This window comes from Crocodylus porosus, unplaced genomic scaffold (genome assembly GCF_001723895.1).
Source record: "Crocodylus porosus isolate Cpor-Errol unplaced genomic scaffold, CroPor_comp1, whole genome shotgun sequence".
NCBI lineage: Eukaryota > Metazoa > Chordata > Crocodylia > Crocodylidae > Crocodylus > Crocodylus porosus.
Genome location: NW_017728931.1, coordinates 13,613,197 through 13,630,266, shown reverse-complemented (window position 1 = coordinate 13,630,266; position 17,070 = coordinate 13,613,197). Strand labels below are relative to the sequence as shown.

The 17,070-nt window shown below is 40.2% G+C and overlaps 1 protein-coding gene across 1 annotated transcript in view; it reads left to right on the top strand.

Moving 5' to 3' along the window:
* Nucleotides 1-16,090, top strand: part of CCDC91 (coiled-coil domain containing 91) — a 340,351-nt gene extending 324,261 nt beyond the window's left edge. The window contains exon 13 of the mRNA XM_019544238.1: nucleotides 14,498-16,090. Coding sequence (XP_019399783.1) covers nucleotides 14,498-14,650 — 153 coding nt within the window. The 3' untranslated portion in view covers nucleotides 14,651-16,090. The remainder of the gene's footprint in view (nucleotides 1-14,497) is intronic.
* The last annotated feature ends 980 nt before the right edge of the window (nucleotides 16,091-17,070 follow it).

Here is a 17,070-nt window from a genome sequence, read left to right as displayed (position 1 = left end):
TTGCAATTTAAATGAGTTTGTTACATTACAAATTAAACTACATCCTCATGTAGTTTAGTTTATAATATAGCTACTTGTAACATTTCAGGCTTTAGCCCATGGGAGGGGTGAGCTGGAGGCAGAAGTGGCAAGAGGCCTGATCCCTTTTATTTTCCGCCGAGCCTGCCCACCTCTTCCACAGCCATGGGATGAGCTGCTGGAGTAACACCCCTAAGCTGCAGGGGGGGCCTGGTCCTTCCCTCCACAGTGGTGGCACCCCCAGGGCCACCCAAGCAGGCTCTACCTGGCCTGGGGCTGCCCCAGCTTGAAGGTGCCCAAACAAATGCTTCTCTGAGCCCATCCAGGCTTCCAGCATGCTGTCCACTGTCCCCACTGCCTTCTCTGGCCACCAGGTGCCCTCCTGCCACCTTCCTGCACTGCCGTGTGTGCCCCAGGAGCAAGCCAGCCTGATCCTGGGCAGTCCCAGGGAGCAGGAAGGCAGTGGAGACAGTGCACAGAGCGGGTTCAGGGAAGAATTGGATCAGGCCAGGTGCTGCCTCCAAGCTGGGACAGCACTTGGCTGACTAGCCAGCTAAGGGCCCAATCTTTTTGTTGTTGTTGTTGTTGTTGTTGTAGAGTCTACCTGCAGCCAGGGGGTGAGCTGCCAGCATCCCCTGAGCTGTGGGTGGCCCTGATCCTCCCCTCTGTGGCAGCAGTGCCCCCCCGGGGCCACCCAGGTAGGTTGCTAGTGGGCCAGGTGCTGCCCCATCTCGGAGGCAGCACTCATCAGATCCAATTCTTCCCTGAGCCTACCTGGGGAGCAGCACCTCATGCACTGTCCCCACCACCTTCCCACTACCTGGGACTGCCTGAGAATGGGTTGATTTGTCCCTAATCTAGCACGAGAAGGCAGCAGGAGAGCGGCTGGGTGTTCTGGCAGCCAGAGAAGGTGGCAGGGATGGTGCAGTGTGCTGGGAGCCCAGTCAGACTCAGGGAAGCATTGGATTAGGTACCTCCAAGCTGGGGCAGCCCTTGGCCCACTAGGAGCCCACCTGGGTGGCCCCAGGGAGCGTCCTCACCACAGATTGAAGCAAGGTCTCCTCTGCAGCTGGAAGCCCTGTCAGCTGAAGGGGTGCCCAGCTGCAGGGATGCACCATGCCCAGTGTAAAATCCCTGAGCCCTAAGGATCACGACAACCACAATCCTCAGCCACAGTCCCCAGAGTCTGAGGGTTTCAGGCACCACTGAAACAGGTGCACCCTGGGGATCATGGCTGCCACAATTCCCAGGGCTCCAGGGTGTGGCAAACCACACAAGATAATCCCTCTGCCCCGGGGGTTTCACACACCGCCCCAGAGTGGGGAGATTGTCTTAGTAGTGATTCCCCAGCCATGGGGGTGCATGGGCAGCCCCATGGCTGGGGGCCCCTCAAATGGGGTACCTGAGGCTCCCAGCCATGACAGCTTGCTTATTGACAGTGCAAGGGGAGTCTGGGATTGGGTTCCCCCTGCACCAGCAATGAGGCGCAATTGAATCTAATGCATGATACCACCAATGCACTTCCTGCCATGTATGTGTGGCATTGATTGTATGAATCGTACATTAGATTCCATTGGCCTTTACCTGCATGTATAGAAGAGGCCTGGAAGATTCAAAGGGGTTAAGAGGCTATATTGATCATCATTATATAAATCTCTCAGACAGAAAAATAAACAGAAGATACTCAACATTTTAATTTGGAATGTTCTGTCCATCAAAAATAATGCCTCACAGATAGAGCAGTTCTGAAATGGCAAAAATGACTTTCTTTTGTCTTTTTTTCATTTTTAAATATATCTGATAATTCCAAGACCATTAAAACTAAAATTATGTGTGCGCAAAAGAATAGATGAATTAACCATGCTAGGACTAACTTATGAAATGTCATGTTTATTAGGACTGATATGATCTAGGCAGTCTTGTAGTTAATAGCTTGTTACTGATATTTATAGAGTTTTTTTCCCTTTTTGTAAGGTGAGATGGAAGCAGGAAATATTGAGATGACAGTGGGGGTGGGTATACATATCAAAGCCAGGATGAATAGTCTTGATGAAGCCAGCCTTGTTTGAGTGCCTACTACTACTAAAACTGAACTTTTGCCAGTTCTAGTTCAGCCTCTCTTTGATGTCAACTATATTTTTAAATTCCTCCATATGATGTACTGGCCCATAAAATCCCACCCTCTAGAAAACTATCATACAAATGTAGGTTCTACGAAGGGGCTGGGGCATAGTCAGTTGTTATACTTTAGGACTGGGGAAAGGAATGGTTAGCTAGTGCACTGCATAGTTTTCCCTTTCTTGATTCAGCAGTATTCGCATGGAAGGGAAGTTGGAGCAACTGAAGTCAATAGCAAAACTCCTTTTGACTTCAGCAGGCCTGGTATTGGATAGAGAAGGCATGGATTGGGCACTGACATTGCACTACTGTGCTATAGAATCACAAGTGTTATCATATCACCATTGAAATCAAGTTCATTAGACTTGATAGCCAGAGCCAGAAATACTTTTGCTTTTCTTTAAGTCTTAAAATGAAGCTGCCTTATCCAGTACATGCATATGGTATGCATGTAAGTAAGAAATTAATGTATTTAACATTTCATTCAACAGTATTTTGTCATGCTACACATCTGAACATGGATTAATTTCCACAAAATGCACATTTAGAAGTAAAGATATCAGTCCTGTTCTCTTTTGCTGAGAATAAATATTTCACAGAGCTTGGAAACTTTTCTCCTGTGTATTTACACCACAGAACATAATGTTCTAGGATATAGAATGAAGGCGTCTATGTATCAGAGGGCACAACTGAGTCCCAATGGAATCCTGAATCTCTAAGTCAATCCAAGCTTCATCATTGACTTAAATGAGACCAGAATGTCACCCAAAGGACCTGCTTCAAAATGGTTAGATGTAGTAAACTAATTAGGTCAGCAATTAAGCCTCCTCCAATCATTTATTAAGATACAGGAGTACTGTGGATATTGTTTAACTGTTTCCTTTCTGCTCAGTATATCTTACAGCAATTTAGTGATGCCCTTTGTTCTGTTTCTGCTGCAGCAATATCTTTATATAATATTACAAATACTTTCAGTTCTGGATGCAGACTTTTCTGTTGCTTTACACCTTTACTTTCAGAGGAAGTCAGGCGTAATAGCCGGCAAACAACCTGTCACCTAGTTTTGCTTCTTTTTTTTCTTTTTTTTTCTTTTTTTTGGAGAGTAAAGTCTTGTGCCAATACACCTCAGTTCATGAGAATGGTCTTTCCCTTGTTGCATAAGTCCTGCTCTTCATAACTTACATATGTGTCTCTACACATACGAGAGAATTATCTTGTGTATAAGCAAAGGACATAGTAAGTGTGAGCTCCTGAATGCAGGGACTACATCTTGGTCACTGTTCATAGTATCATAGTACTTAGGGTTGGAAGAGACCTAAAGAGATCATCAGGTCCAACCCCCTGCCCTGGGCAGGAATGGGTGCTGGGATCATATCACCCCAGCCAAATATCTGTCCAGCCTCCTACTGAAGTCCCCCAAGGTAGGAGAGAGCACCACCTCCCTTGGGAGCCCATTCCAGAGCCTGGCAGCCCTAACTGTAAAGTAATGTCTCCTGATGTCCAGCCTGAACCCTCTCTCTAACAATTTGTGGCTGTTATTCCTAGTAACCCCAGGTGGTGCCTGGGAGAACAGAGCCTCCCCCAATTCCCGCTGGTCCCCCTGGTGAGTTTGTAAACGGCCACTAGATCCCCTCTCAGCCTTCTCTTGTGGATGCTGAATAGATTCAGGCCCTTTAGCCTCTCTTCATAGGACCTGCCCCACTGCCCCTTGACCATGCGAGTGGTCCACCTCACCGGATTGTGTTTTCAAGAATTATATAAAATCTGCAATTCCACCTGATTATGGGCCCACTGTGTCAAATATCCCATTGACTTCAGTGATGTAGGATCAAGGCCTCAGAGAATAATAAATCATTTGAACAAGCCTAGTCCAGCTAAATATTTGTGTGTGTGTGTTTGTAGTAAGAGGCTGAAAATTGCTTCCATGTAGTCATTTATGGTAGGGAAAATTGGCTAGACTTGTAATACAGATGACTGGAAAAAGGTATGTTTACTTATTAGAAAACCAGTCTGTTGGTTCTAATAACAAAAACTTTCTAAAAATGCATGATCACTTACAGTTTTATTTTCTTCTTCATGTATGTGAGTGTAGCTGATATCAATCAAAAGCTTCAATGTTTAGTTTAAAGTTCATGGCATATGTAGACTTCCTATTTAAAAAAAAAATCAACCAATCTTACTTTTGTTAGTGATTTTCACACAGTGGTTGTGAGGATTTATATACAATGGGTGGTGATTCTGCAGTCACCTGCAACAAGGCACTTGCCTTCCTATAGGCATCGGTGATTCTTTTGGTATTTCCCATTTTAAGTACAAGAAACATCTTTAAAATTATCACAGTGTCTCCTACATGTACGTCTGCCCCAAGCATCTCAGTGACTTTATTCATGCAAGAAATCCCATTTATTTCAATAAATAAAATTATTCACATTCATAAATGTTCACAGAATCAGGACCTTAATTTGGAAGAAATTGCATATAAACACAGTGTGTGAGATGCCCAATTATTTATGTTCTATTTATTATTTATATGTCTGTCTCTATAGATCATTAAATCAGTTTGCTAGAATAAATTTTGGTAACTCTTCCAATCAGCTTCCTACCAAAAATGTTGCTCAGTCAGGGAATCCTGCTTTATCTGTATAAAGTTATAGTTGTATCTATTGAGGCATTATAATTCTTAGCTAGATTTATATCCCACCCTATTCAAGCTCAGTTTATTCATGGAAAATGAAACGGTTGTTATATAACTTGCTAAGGTGTTTACCTGGCTAGATATTTTTTCATTGTCTTTTTTTTTTTAATTCACTTCTGGACAGGTGCTTGTTACCATTTTTAGGTCTTTTATACATACCCAATTTAGCTTCCTTAACTGAAAGCAAGTTTCCCTCTTTTATTTATGCGAAGAAGGAAAGTTAGTGTTTTCTTACATTCCTGTGTCCAGCTGGGAGACAGCAGAGATTCTGAGAGGGTTGACAGGGTGTTTTCCCACCACCTTCGTAGATCAGGCAAATCTGTTTTAAAGATGTGTCCAACATATGGTATTATTTTTAATGGCTTCACTGATCAAATTCAGAGCATAAAATTCTTAAGGTTTAGAAGTTGCAGCATTATTTATTTAAGGAGAAAGAAACATTTTCATATGGTAATATAATTTGTTAAACATCACTTTTTCCTAGTGCTTCAGTCTTGAACACTGATGGCTTTCTAATGTGTAGCAGATACTGTATAAATTAAAGCCATGAAGAATCTTGTTTTTATATACTTAGAAAGTGTTATCAATAGTGGAAATTCACAGGTGGACAGACAAAAAATGTCCTGTTCTGGGATTAACTGCAAAGTAAACTCTGCTGCACACATGTGCCATATGGCTCTGTTTTCATTTTTGTTCAATATAGAAATGAGAGGAAGTAGTCCATTGTTTTCTCATCCAGCTCATAGATTTGCAGGTTCCTCAAGGTAATAATTTTTCATATGCTCTATTTAATGTGCTAGGTTTTTAAAAAGCCCTTCTGTTGAATCTGTAGGGAGCAGTTCATATGTTAATGCAATGGGAAAGCTTCCTGAGCCCAAATTTTTAGTAGAGAAGATAATTATATGGTTGAAATTCTGCAAATAAAGGGCTTTTGAGGACCATGACAGACTTATTCTGTCTATAGGGCTTTTCAGACACATGACAGACTAGTGTGGGAGAGTGAGGAAAAATTGTACAATTATAAAAATTGTATCAAACCCCTCCACTATAATTGAATTTTTAGTTAAGAAATGATACCTACAGCTCAAATTATGAAAAAGACGCTTAGAAATCCATAATTACAGTATAATGTTCTGCTGAATACTTTAGTTTCTTTAGCCAATATGCAGTACAGTACATGCAAAGAATGTTAAGCAGTAAGGCACAACAGACAGTGCATTTTCAGGGGATTATTGCACACTTTATGCGTTGTGAGGGGCAGACCTCAAAGGCATAGATTTCAAGCCACCCAAGAAGAAACATAATCTCTCCAAAATGCACTAGAGTTTTAGTACATTTGAAATAAAGGAAACTACAAAGAAAATAAGAAGAATTGCTTAAAAATTGTAACTTTACCAAAACAAAAAAGAATTACCTGCTATCATAGTAATGTTAAAACATATATTTTAGAAGTTATGTTTTTTTGCCAGTATAAATAAATTAATACAAAATCGGTGCAATCTAAATATGCTCCTACTTAAAACATCAGGAGCTAGTTTATGTTGCAATGAAAATATGTCATATTTATTCTACAAAGATTAAAATATCTTAATAACAACACCCCGGGTGTGAAATCCAGGACCAACTGAAGTCCCTGGCAAAACGCATAAGATTTCAGGCCCTATGTTTAAGTGGTGCCTTTCATTGCAAACTGTCTCCAAGCTCTTTGCCAGCATTACAAATAGAGCTATAGATACACTTGGAATACAGATACCTCTGGGTGTACTGTGACTCCTGTTTCACCCTGCAGAGTGCTACTAAAACTATTTAGCTTAGGGTGAATAGAAGAATATTGCATACAATTAAAACCGCAGGAGAAATCACATTGCATTCTGTCTTCCTGCTGGGTTTGAATTTGAGCAAGACAATAGTGGTTACATCCTTTCTTCTGCAAATGTCCACTTGGATCTTTAACAATATAAAGTAATCAGGTTTCCTTGCATTATGTGACTGCATTGCAACCAGCATGGTGTACTTCTGCAATATGGAGATTGCTTATTTCTGAAGAGGAATGTGTGTCCCTTGGTAAATCTTTTGTACACATGCTTAACTTTGAGAACAATTGCTGTGCTGTGCTTTAAGTATATTTCTATGTCCTGTTGATTTCAAAGCACCAGTAAGTGGTATATGAAATCATAGAAAAATGGGCCTAGAAGGAGCCTCAGGAGGCCATGTACTCCATTCCTCTTCTCAAGACTGGACCATTTCTGCCTATAACAACCCAGGCAATAGCCTGCACATAAATATTTCCAATAACAGATTCCACAGACTCTCTATATCACTTGTTCTAGTGTGTACCCACCCTCCTGATTAGAAATCTTTACCTAATGGTTAACCTAAATCTCTCTTATCCCAATATAACACCATGGTTTTTGGTCTTGTCCTGTGTTCTGTTGTTCACCCTCCTACCTATAACATGTCTTCCTGCATTTGTAGGCTGTTACCACTTTAAGCATGGTAACACTATGCTTCTCTAATGCATACAGATAGACTTAAGTGCACACCTAAGTATCAGGATATTAGTCATCCACCTGCTCATACAAAGCATAGAGTTAAAGATCCACATAGAGACTGAATTTGCATGTCTTGGGGCACATCTACATGTTGCCCTATGGCAACATAGCAACACATTATGTTGCCATACGGCACTCTATGGTGACTTAGGTATCACATGTGTCAACATGTGATTACCAGCTGTGTTGCCTTAGCAGCACACTCCCCACGTATAGTGTACCACTACAGGAGTGCAGCAGCGAAATTTAACTGCACCGCACACAGTGCAGTAACTGCCCACAGTACTAAAGCATGGTGCCATAGCAATGTTCATTGTTACCCTTGATTCTTCAAGGTGAACTTCTAGATCCACCTAAGTCAATAGCAAAGCTTCTATTCATTGCAATGAGACCAGCATTTCACCCCTCATGCTTATTTGTTCAACTTTAACATTGTCCTTTGGATCTGATTATATCACCTAAAATGAATCAGGGACATATAACAGTATGTGCATGGGATCGTTGCTGAGAGAGTTTCTTCCTGTTTGGAAACAAATTGAAATTCTTAAACCAATTAGAGGTCTTAATAGAGAAAAAAGCAAAGACGCATGTTGCAGAAAAATGTGTGTACTTGTCGGGAACTGTATTAGAGGAAGGGGATAATTAAAGGTTTGTCTGCTTACAGGTTTTTATATAAAGTAGTAGAAGGTATTTTCAGCTTGGAACATCAGCCATGTGGAATTTTATTCAGTGGTCCAGAAAATTTAAAAGGAATGACAAGGAGATTCTTAGGTATAATTTTGATCTAAGAAGAATAAGCCTAGAGTATGGTTTGAGTCTTGTATTTAAGTGATGCGAAATGGGGAATGGATCAGCACCAACTAAAATAAAGCAGCTGGAACCAGAATAGTCACATGGTAGAAGTATTCTGCAGTGCCATGTGTGGGCCCAGATTTGATTGCCCAGCTCAAGCTCTTGCTTCTAAGGCCAGAAATGTTGTGAAGGCATCATGCTCATCCTCTGGGCACGCCTACCCTTGCTCAAAAGCAAGTCAAGCAGGGTGGTCTAAGGGTATGAGGTAGGTGGGGCTCCCCATGGAGTTCCATCCAGTCATCCTTGGCTAGAAGAATGGTGAAATAATATCAAGACCTTGAAACTGGAGTTAAAGCAAAAGGGAAAAAAACAGCAGCTGAATATACTGGAAGAGTTGACTGATTTTTAGAAACTGAAGGGTTGTCAATTGTTGTAGAAACTTCAAAATGACAAAAAGACACTTGATGAGTTGGGGAACAATATTACTAGTGCTATTAACATGTACAGCCAATTTCTCAATGGTTGCCAAACATGAATATACAAAGGCAGAATTTAGCTTTGAAATGATTGTCATGTGGTCACAGTGACTTAAAGTAAAGTTCAAAAAAAGCAGAGAGAGAGATTTGGGGCAAACCATACTTAGTTAAAAACTGTAATGTTCAAAGAGGCGTCACTGCATAGACCCAGTTGACTTTATGCCAGAAAGATTTCAGTTGTAAGTAGAAGATAAACATTCATCAGTACTGACCAGAATGGAGGAGTATGGAAAATCCCTCCATACTATTGTAGACCTGGATCCATCACAGTCATACTTTTTTCTGTGTCTCAAGAATTAGAATGCTAGGACTTGTTTGATTGTGTGAACACTCAACCCCAAAGATGTGTTATTCAGACTGATCACATTTGCATATGAGTCACATTCGGTCTGAATTTGCCAGATGTCTATTTATGTTTATTTAAATAATGAGTTCATTCCATGAAGTGAACCTAACCTAAAAATATAGAAGGAAAGTTGCTTAGAAAAACAAATTCCAAATGTTTGGTGTACTTATTTTCACATCTCAGGGTATATTGTGCTAGAACAAGTGCAGTGATGTTGAAAGGACTATTTAATAAAATTTATGTCTGACTGTTTGGGTTATGCTTCATTAAACAATGTATTGCATAACAAAGCTATGTGGGGGTGGGCCCGCTGGGTAATTTATCCATTAAAGGAAGTGTTCTCCTTTTTGAATGCATTTAAAATATGCCAGCTTCAAAGCCAGCATCATTTCCTTGTGTTTCTCCTTTGATGATATTATATGAGGAAGCGTTGCTGCATAGTGTTTTGTCATTTATTATAGCATGAAAGAGTGTAAAAATGTACTGTTTAATGGAAAGGCAAAGCTAACACATAAACTGAGCAGACAAGAGGCAGCTGAGTTCTGATCTTTTAGGTTACAGAATTCATAGAAGGTTTTGGTTCACTTTTCCTACAAATAAAGTACAACTAGCTAACCAATTGAACCCAACAAAGGAACATAAGAAATATAGCTTATTCACCTCAGACTTTTAAAATCAAAAGCTTTCACCTCAAAGGACAAAGATACACCATTCTGTTTAGAATCTTCCAAATTACAACAGGCAGGAGACATTTACATTAATACTTGGTGAGACAAATGCGAAAGTATACACATTGAGATTGCTACCCTAAATAAGAAAGTTACCACTACTGTGTCACGTATCACACATCTGGAGGGCTTCTTTCATCTACATGAAATAGAATATGAAAGATCAGGTTGAAAGAAAACAAAATGGAACATTTAGCCAAAGCCCTTGCTGCCTCAATAAAGGACAAGCTGTAAGTGTTCATGATATAATGTCCCATGAAAGAGAAACTGTTGAAAATCAGTTTCATACTAAGCATAGCCAACTGATACATACACTGAAGGGTGGGGAACTTGATGACTTAATGATATTTCTAGAGAAATGGGTCTCAAATATTCCCTGCTAAGACGAAACAGATGATCCAGTATAAGTTGGGCTATATCTCCCTCTCATAGGGGATCAAGGGGTGGAGAGTATGAGGCACAGAACACTTCTGGAAAACTCCCTGTGTAGACTACTCTGGAAGTCATCTGCTCCAGTGTTTCAGGTTGAGGGAAAGCAGAAGAGGAAGGAGACAAGATCCTGAAAGTGATGTGAGCTGTTGCTATTACAGGCTCTTATTTGGTCCTCTTGTCCAGTTTGTCCCATATAAAGGCTGCTCCTTCAAGGTTTACCTTGATATTGGCTAAACCCCTCATCAATTGTTAGGCCTTCTCTATGCATGTAGGTAAAGGCATGATGGGGTCTAATGTGCAAGCCACCCAGTTGCACCTCCTGCCACACTACACATGCATGGTAGGAGGTGTGATTGTGGGATTGTACATTCATTCCCATAGCACTTCATTGCCAGTGCGGTGACAGTGCTTCCCCAGCTGCAGGGACCACAAGAATCTGGGATCAAGAGCCCCATCAGCTGTGGGACTCTCAGCCCACACAGCTGTGAGGCGTTGCTGGGTCTCCCAGCCGTGGGGCCTTGTGGAGTGTCCTGAAGCTGGGAGATCCCAATGGCTGAGAGATTTGCAGCAGCTGCAATCTCACAGCCAGTGCCTGGAGCACCCTTGCAGTTGGAGACCATATTGGTTGCAGTCCTCCACCCCTGGGGGTTCATTGTGTTCCCCAGCAGCTGGGAGATTGCAGCAGCTGAGATCTCCCAGCAGCAGGACTGCTTACACATGCAAATTAAAGCTGGATAGAAACCAGGTATAAAGTTAGTACATATTTGTGAGCAATAACTTCGTAGTTGGCTGGACCTGGTTAAAGCACAGTAGTTAATCTGCATGTGTAACCAGTCTGAATTTATTGCACAGTTAACCAGGTAATTGCACAAGAAATAGAATGTGTAGAAGGGGGCCTAAGTTTTACTAGCTATTATTATCAAATTTTATCAAAAACTGCCCTCTTGTACTGCATTTCAACTTAATCTGTTGAAAACCCCCTTAATAAACCATGGGCTAAATTCAGGCCCAGTTGTACATCAGGACAGCTGATAAGGGGTGCAAAAAGAAATTTGCTTGGCAGCTGGAGAAATGTGTGAAACCAAAAAACAAGAGGAATTGTACAGAAGCTGATGTAAGAAACTGGAGGAGACCAAGGGGTGGGTGTGGCTTTCAGGAAACAGGTGTATAGTTTGGGTGGGACTAGCACAGAGGCATGGCTGCTGAAAGACAAGGCTATTAACTTCAAAGGTTTGCAACAAGAGTTTGGTGTGTATTGCAAAGAACTAGCAAAATATTGCTTCAGGACAAGCAGCACACTTACCATTGTTCACTCAGTCACAGTACCAGACACTAAGTATCACTAAGCATTCTGGTTTAAAAATTTAAAAAGCTGTTGTCTATTATAGAATATTACACCCATGGAAATCTTTGGCATAGTATTATGATGATGGCTGAATGGCAGGCTGCCTACATATATACTCTGAGACATACCACAAGATCTGAGGGGGTTTTTTGAAAGCTGTAATTAAAACCATTAGTGCTAGATGGATGGTGCATGTAACATAGTTTTATAAAATATGACCATTCCCTCATGCTAACCACTTTAGTCCTGCCACGGCCACATGGCCTCATGTTGGTTGATACTTTGCTAGTATTATGAAGTTTGAAACCCCACTTACTCACTGGTCTACCACAGCTTGCCAGATGTGGTACAAGCTTAGATTGCTCCCAAATTATATTACCTACTGTCTTTTGAGTGACAGAACTTTTGTCCCATAAGGCTTGTACTACTACTTCTCAACCTCCCCCCATGAGTTTATTATACATAAATTGGGGGGAATTTGTGGCTGACCAAAGATGGCTGTGTTGAAAGAATTGCTCTACTGTTATATCATTTGCATGATATTTTAAAATTGAAACTTAAGTGAAGGGCCTTCTGCTACTCATTTCATTTACTAATAGTATAGCATTCAGAAATTTCAAAGGCATTTTAGTAACCTGTGTTCCCATGTCATGCATTTAAATCTTGACAAATCCTGTCAGTCTGCATTTGTCTGTTTAATTGCACGGGATCATTCCCCTGGTAAAATGCAGTATTTAGTTCCTACTGCCTGGCAGAAATAGATTCCATCAGAATTCAGAAAAGAGGCAGCAAGTGAATAAAAACCTGTCACATCAAGTTTTTTGTACTACTAGTAAACATCTTTTCTCCTGGCACTGAAAGACAAGGGTTTAATTTTTTTTCAGTGTACATTTTAGGGTGATGTTCAGTTTCTTGTAGAAGTATCTTTTATAGCTGAAGCAGTAAAAGACCATGATCGTTAGCGCAAGCCTTTCATGTAGGGGGGCAGCAACCTTCAAGAACAGCAAGTGGCCATCTGTAACCCAACTGGAGCCACAAGCCACTGATGCCTTACACAGTGCCCCAGCCACAACCTTTACTTCCCATTGCCACCAGTTGCTGATGATTTCCATCACCAGTGTTGCAGTAATAGGGCAAGAGAGAAGCCCTTGGCGCAGCAGAAAAGGCTGAGGTGGCCACCTGCTGAATGCTGCACAGAAGTACAGAGCACAGGGCAGAGAAAATGCCTACACTGCCATGTGCCCTTGATCCCTACTGCCACAAGCTGGATCTAATCTCTGGCCTACATGAGGCCAGTAAACCATGGATTGCTAAACCATCATTTATATTGGTATCAAGAGGTTAGTAAAGTTGTTGTACTCTTTAGCTTGCCTGACATCAGTTTCCTTATGATACCTATGATTTTTCCAAGCCTGTCCTTTTCCTTTTAAAATGAATAGTCTTTGTATCTTTTTCTAAGCAGCAGCATTATCTTCCAGATTACAGTTAGCCTAATTGTTTGAATCTTTCTGTTGTCATTGTCCCTGAAAGAAGGAAAAAATCAGTGGGAAGTTGTATAGTTATTGCAGAGTGAGATGGTTTTAATCATTCCTGCCTGGTCAGCAGTGCCATGTATTAGTTTTAGCATCCCTCATAACTCTGACATAGCTATGGATGTTTATTGGCTTGTTTGTTTTTTATTCAGATGCCAGGAACAATTTTGGTGAATCCAAGAAACCAAATGGCTAAAAGTTTGTTTTAAAGGAATAAGAATACATAAGCAATTAATATGTCTTTGTGTTACTTCCTGCCCACTTCAATCCTTTTTGCTCCCTTCCTCCATGAACTTCACTACTGTTATACATGCATTGAATACCAAATTAGTTCTCTGCCATATATCATCTTCCATTATGCCATAAGCATTTTCTTTAAAAGCCTTTTTTTCCTGATTCCCAAGGTAAAATCCTAGTATATTCAAAGCCAACAGTAAAAATTTCCTTTGATATCACTGGTAGCCAGGATTTCACTCTTACTGATTCCCACATTTAAATGTTAAGGTGTATATTAAGGGAATTAAAATATTGTACAAAGGGCCTTTGTATAATAAAGGACCTTTCCATTAGTATGTTTTCAGATCACCAGAAGAGTTTTGAATTCAACCAGGGGAAATACAAATCTGGAAGGAGAATGACTCATCCTGAAAAGAAACATAGTTTAGGATATCAGAACATGTGTGGTAATTTGGCACTAGTGGATTTTTTTTTAGCATTCATATTGGCATTTTCTTCCATTTTTTTCTGCTCCTGTAAGCTGCATCATTTGGTCAGTCTAATGGAATGGTCCAGCTCTTGATGGAGCAGGACTCTTCTATGTGGGAAATATCAATCGGTAATTATTGAGAACACATTATTGATTGTGTACACTTCTCAGGAGGATACTTGGGGAAGGGGAATGGTGACATAGCGATCATGGGTCTACATGTGATTGGCAGCTATGTCACTGTGGTGGCACACTTCCCTGGTATAGTACGCTGCTACGGCAACATAGCAGTAAAGTCTAACTATGCACAGTGCCCACGGCACAGTAACCACCCATACTGCGTCATGCTTTAGTATTTCTGTATTTGAGACACGCCCTTAGAGTACTATGCATGATTGTGTAAGTTTTTCCAGTGTTTTGCATTTAATAGTCTAGCCCTCTTAATATTTTCTAACAAAACATCCAGGTGTTGCAAAATTATGCTTAGCCTTTCCTATGCATTTTAATTTTAGGAAAAATATCCATAGGAAATAGTGTAATAATATTTCAATTTGCATAAGAATTCTAAATGCTCAAAATGCATTTTAAAGTGTTTCATTATGAAAGGATTGTATTGTTGTGTTGTAATTTAATATTTATTCCAAGTGTCTTTTACTATTGATTTTTTTTTCTTTCTTTTCTCTTTTTAACTCAACAGCTCGATCAAGTTGTTCGCCAGCGTAGCCTGTCCAGTTTGGAACTGTTCCTGTCATGTGCACAGAAACAATTAAGCACTTTATTAAAGGAAGAACCAGTCACAGCAGAGCAAAAGAAAGAAACTGATGCTTTAAGCAAAACTGATACTGTTTGATTTGTGAATGCTACTTCTAGATCTCTTTTTTTATTATAAAATATTCAGGGTTGTTTGAAGATTGAACTGGAAAAATGTTTAGTCAGAAATTTCTTTGGGAGATTTCATTTGATTTTTTTCTTATTAATATCATTAGTTTGCAAAAACAGAAGAAAGAAAATCATTGGAGAATTTTCAAGCTATGCACATGTTGTCATCCTTGTAGTCTCCAGGGCCTATTACTGATATTTTAGGCAAATACAGTGAGGATAATAAAATTGCCTCATTAGGGATATTTACAAGATATCAGCATGTCTGTATAATTTATTAATATTTCACCACACATGTGCATGTATACACACACACACCACAGAGGTTCAGAATATAGGCCCTGATTCAACAAAGCTCTTAATTAACTATGCATATAAATCCATCCTGTCCTCTTAGTACATTCTCAAGTGCCCTGCTAAACTAGGCCTTAGGAGATGTGTTTGGATGCATAAAAGAGCTAGCTAGCAATACCAAATTGTAACAATGCTGCTGAACATTTTGTAACTGTTTACAGACATCATAGTTTCTAGGAATTAAAATGTTTAAATACCAACACTACAACTTTTTACACTGCTGCAAAAAACCTTAAAGTTATTTGTATTGCAGGCACTAACTTGTGATTATATATTGTTTCTGTTCTTCAAAGCTATTATGATTCCAGAAATAATTTTTGTTTTTCTTAAACAAAGTAAGACTTTGGTAACCAACCCTAATCATAACTGGATTCATTAAAACATACAGGGGTCAATGCTGCACAGCTTCCTCCAGCATGACTCCATCTGCCCTTGGTGAAACTCCCACCTATGTAAGGAGGCCAGAATGGTGTGACCATAAGTGTCTGATTCAAAACCCATGGATGTGAGTGGTAACACTCCCAATAATACTATAATGTCCTTTCTATGTGGTATTAAGTTTTGATCTTGCAACTGACAGCATGAAAGAGAAGTTATGCCTGCACGCTATTGATTGTAGAGTTGGGGCCTTAGTTTAGAAGATTTTAGATTCAAATCAAGAAAATGAGTATTTTGCTCATAGTCATGAATGTAACTAAATTGTGAATGATCTCTCCTGTAATAAGTTTGTGCCTCCACAGGGAATCGTGGGCATTTGTTTTGTGCAAGTTTCCTGTATACAGACATACTTCACTTTTGACATGCCATTAGTAGTCTGTTTCATTTTACCTTAAATGCTTTGCTTTTCATATGTACTAGACTTTCAAATAAAGGAAACTCCAAATGTGGTAAAGGAAGTTATTTTCAGATGTGTTAGGCAGTTTTTTATTTGTCTTTTTCTGTGTGCTTCGTTTGGTATTTGAAATCAAAATTATTTATCTCCTTTATGACATAAAAGGTCACTTCAGAAATAAATACAGCTGATCTTACTGGTTGATGCCACCTACCAGTTAATGAATCCAGTGTCATTGCTATTTCTTTGAGACCAGTTGACTTCCTTTCATACTGTTGAGAAAGAAGTGCTGTTGACAGCACCAATAGGTCAAAATTAAGCTGGTTCCCTAAAGAAAATTGTCAGAAGAAACTGACACAGATGATCCTGGCTGTCTTGACTGTGGCTATCTCCTAACTGAGTTACTCAAGTTTGTATTGAACAAGTATCTTCCAAGACCCTAGAAGGAATCAGTAACAGTATTAGAGCACTATTTACCGCATCAACCTGCCCCACAGATTGAAGCTTTGTTTTGCTTCTGGTTATATTGCCATAGTATTTTATGTACTTGTCACAACCTGCTTGGCTTGCCTGGGACTACATCTTACTAGGCTGGAAAAATCCAGTCAGGGCACCGTACAGCTGTCTGCTTTCTTAGGCTGCTTGAGCCTAAGAACACAGCACTTTATTTTAAACTCAGAGCACTCCCACACCGAGCCCAGCACATGCCCAGAAGAGGCAGTCCATTAGTTGCACCCAGTTTTCCCAATATCTGTAGAGATTGGGCACTTTTGTAGGGCATTTTTGGCACTTTTAATAGCTGACTGAATCAGCTATTAGATAAAAGCACCAAAAAGCCACACTGAAACACCCAGTCTCTACAGATGCTACAGAGCTGGGTCAAGGCAATGTGCTGCTGCTTCTGGTAAAGTGCTTTTTTCCCCATGTCTGCCAGCAACCTTAGTGCCATGTCTCACAGACAGTCCACTTCACCTTTACCTGTGATCTAAATAGGGTCTCTTGCCAGGTGCTCTTTATCATATTTTTTCAGCCAGTAAAGTCATAAGGGAAGTATTAGTAGTCAGCTGCATAGTCGATGCCAGGTGGAGCCCCCTTACTTTCTAGATACTGGAAAGTGCTTTCATTTTAACTTAAAAAAGCATAACACAACAGAAGGATTGTATATATATTGGTAATAACATCACATGACTACATCAACTTGTGAT